Here is a 1,440-nt window from a genome sequence, read left to right as displayed (position 1 = left end):
CCAAAATCTCTGAATATGGATTCAGATGCTAACAGGCGCACCACTGGCCCAGAGGCACTGCCCGAGGAGGGAGGCTCTCAGGAAGACCCTGCAGCGGATGCCGGCCAGGCCCTCCCTTCTCCAGACTCGGCCTGTCCAACTGGCGTGAGTCCTGCGGCTCTCATCAGGCTGCACTGCGGGAAAGGCCCAGGGCCCCGGCAGATGCTCGTGAATTGTCTGTCGACCAAACGCTCTGCCAGGAGCTCTGCTGTGAAACCCAGGCACGGCTCCACTGCCAAGAGCAGCAAGGGTTTGAAAAAGCAGAAGGCCCTTGAGAGTCAGGGCAGCCTTGCCTGCTGGCCAGGCCCAGGTAGGCAGGCTCCCACTCTGCACGGGGAGTCCGGCTCTATTTGTACCTGGACGAGTAATACTCCTCCTCCAGCTCGTAGAGGTCAATGGAGATCTCGTCCCGCAGCGTGATGAGCTTCCGGTCGCACTCCTCCTGCAGCGCGCGCAGCTGCTGGTTGCGCTGGTCGATGGCCTCGTTCACGGAGGGGAAGTCGTTGAGGATCAGGAACTGCTTGAGGTCGGACACCAGCTTCATCAGGGACTCACCGGCTCGGACCTGTGGCCATCAGAACCAGGGTGGGCACAGGGTGAGGGGGGACGGCGGCCCTGCCCGCAGGTGGCTGATGCCGGGCAAGTGATGGCCTCTCTGGAGCCTCTGCTTCATTGCAGAGTGGGACTCTGTCCCTGACCTGCACAGGTTCAGTTGTGAGAATTAAGTGAGAAAACTGGGATGGCAGCTCCGGAGGGCAGGCCCTCCCCTCCCCTCAGCCTCTGGCTTCCACTCTCGCAGGACGCAGGTGCACGCTCCGCTCGTTACGAACGCAAACCCCACAGATAAAACTGCAATCCCTCTTGCCTCCTGCCCCCGGGTTGGGGTAGCACAGCTGCCAGCTAGGCAGGGCTCCTGGGGGACTTTTTCCCATGCATTTTCTGCCTCGGACGTGAAGCTGCAGGAGTATCTGCTGGCTGTTTCTCCTGTGGTCCGAGGGAATCCAGTGGTGCCTATGGTTCTGTTCGGCTGTTTGCCCTTTCACTCCCAGCTCACCTTAGCAGCTCGTGAGTTAGCAGGAAGGGCTGCCCTCTTCCTGGCACCTGCACAGCTACAGGACGGCGTGGCTGGCTCTCTGCCGGCCTTCCTCCAGGTGCCCCGCGTGTGGACAGCCTCCTGGGAAATTTGCCCCCACCTCATTCTTTAAAGCATCTCTACATTCGCCTCCTTCTGCTCCTTCTCGGGGGAAGAGCAGACCAGCCCCAGAGCCCCCTACCCTCCACCCAGGAAACCCCAGCGGGCACCGATGCTCCTGGAGCCTGGGCTGTGCCCTCCAACCCTGGCCACTCACGATGTTGGCGGCTCGCACGTGCATCTCGTAATTGTCCTGTTCACCTTGAGTG

The 1,440-nt window shown here is 61.4% G+C and overlaps 1 protein-coding gene across 1 annotated transcript in view; it reads right to left on the bottom strand.

Moving 5' to 3' along the window:
* Positions 1-6: 6 nt before the first annotated feature.
* Positions 7-1,440, bottom strand: part of MED22 (mediator complex subunit 22) — a 3,642-nt gene continuing 2,208 nt past the window's right edge. The window contains exon 3 of the mRNA XM_017513141.1: positions 7-604. Within this exon, the coding sequence (XP_017368630.1) occupies positions 386-604 (219 nt within the window). The 3' untranslated portion in view covers positions 7-385. The remainder of the gene's footprint in view (positions 605-1,440) is intronic.

The sequence above is a fragment of the Cebus imitator genome, unplaced genomic scaffold (assembly GCF_001604975.1).
Source record: "Cebus imitator isolate Cc_AM_T3 unplaced genomic scaffold, Cebus_imitator-1.0 Scaffold486, whole genome shotgun sequence".
In the NCBI taxonomy this organism is placed as follows: domain Eukaryota; kingdom Metazoa; phylum Chordata; class Mammalia; order Primates; family Cebidae; genus Cebus; species Cebus imitator.
This window is presented reverse-complemented; position numbering and strand designations above follow the sequence as displayed.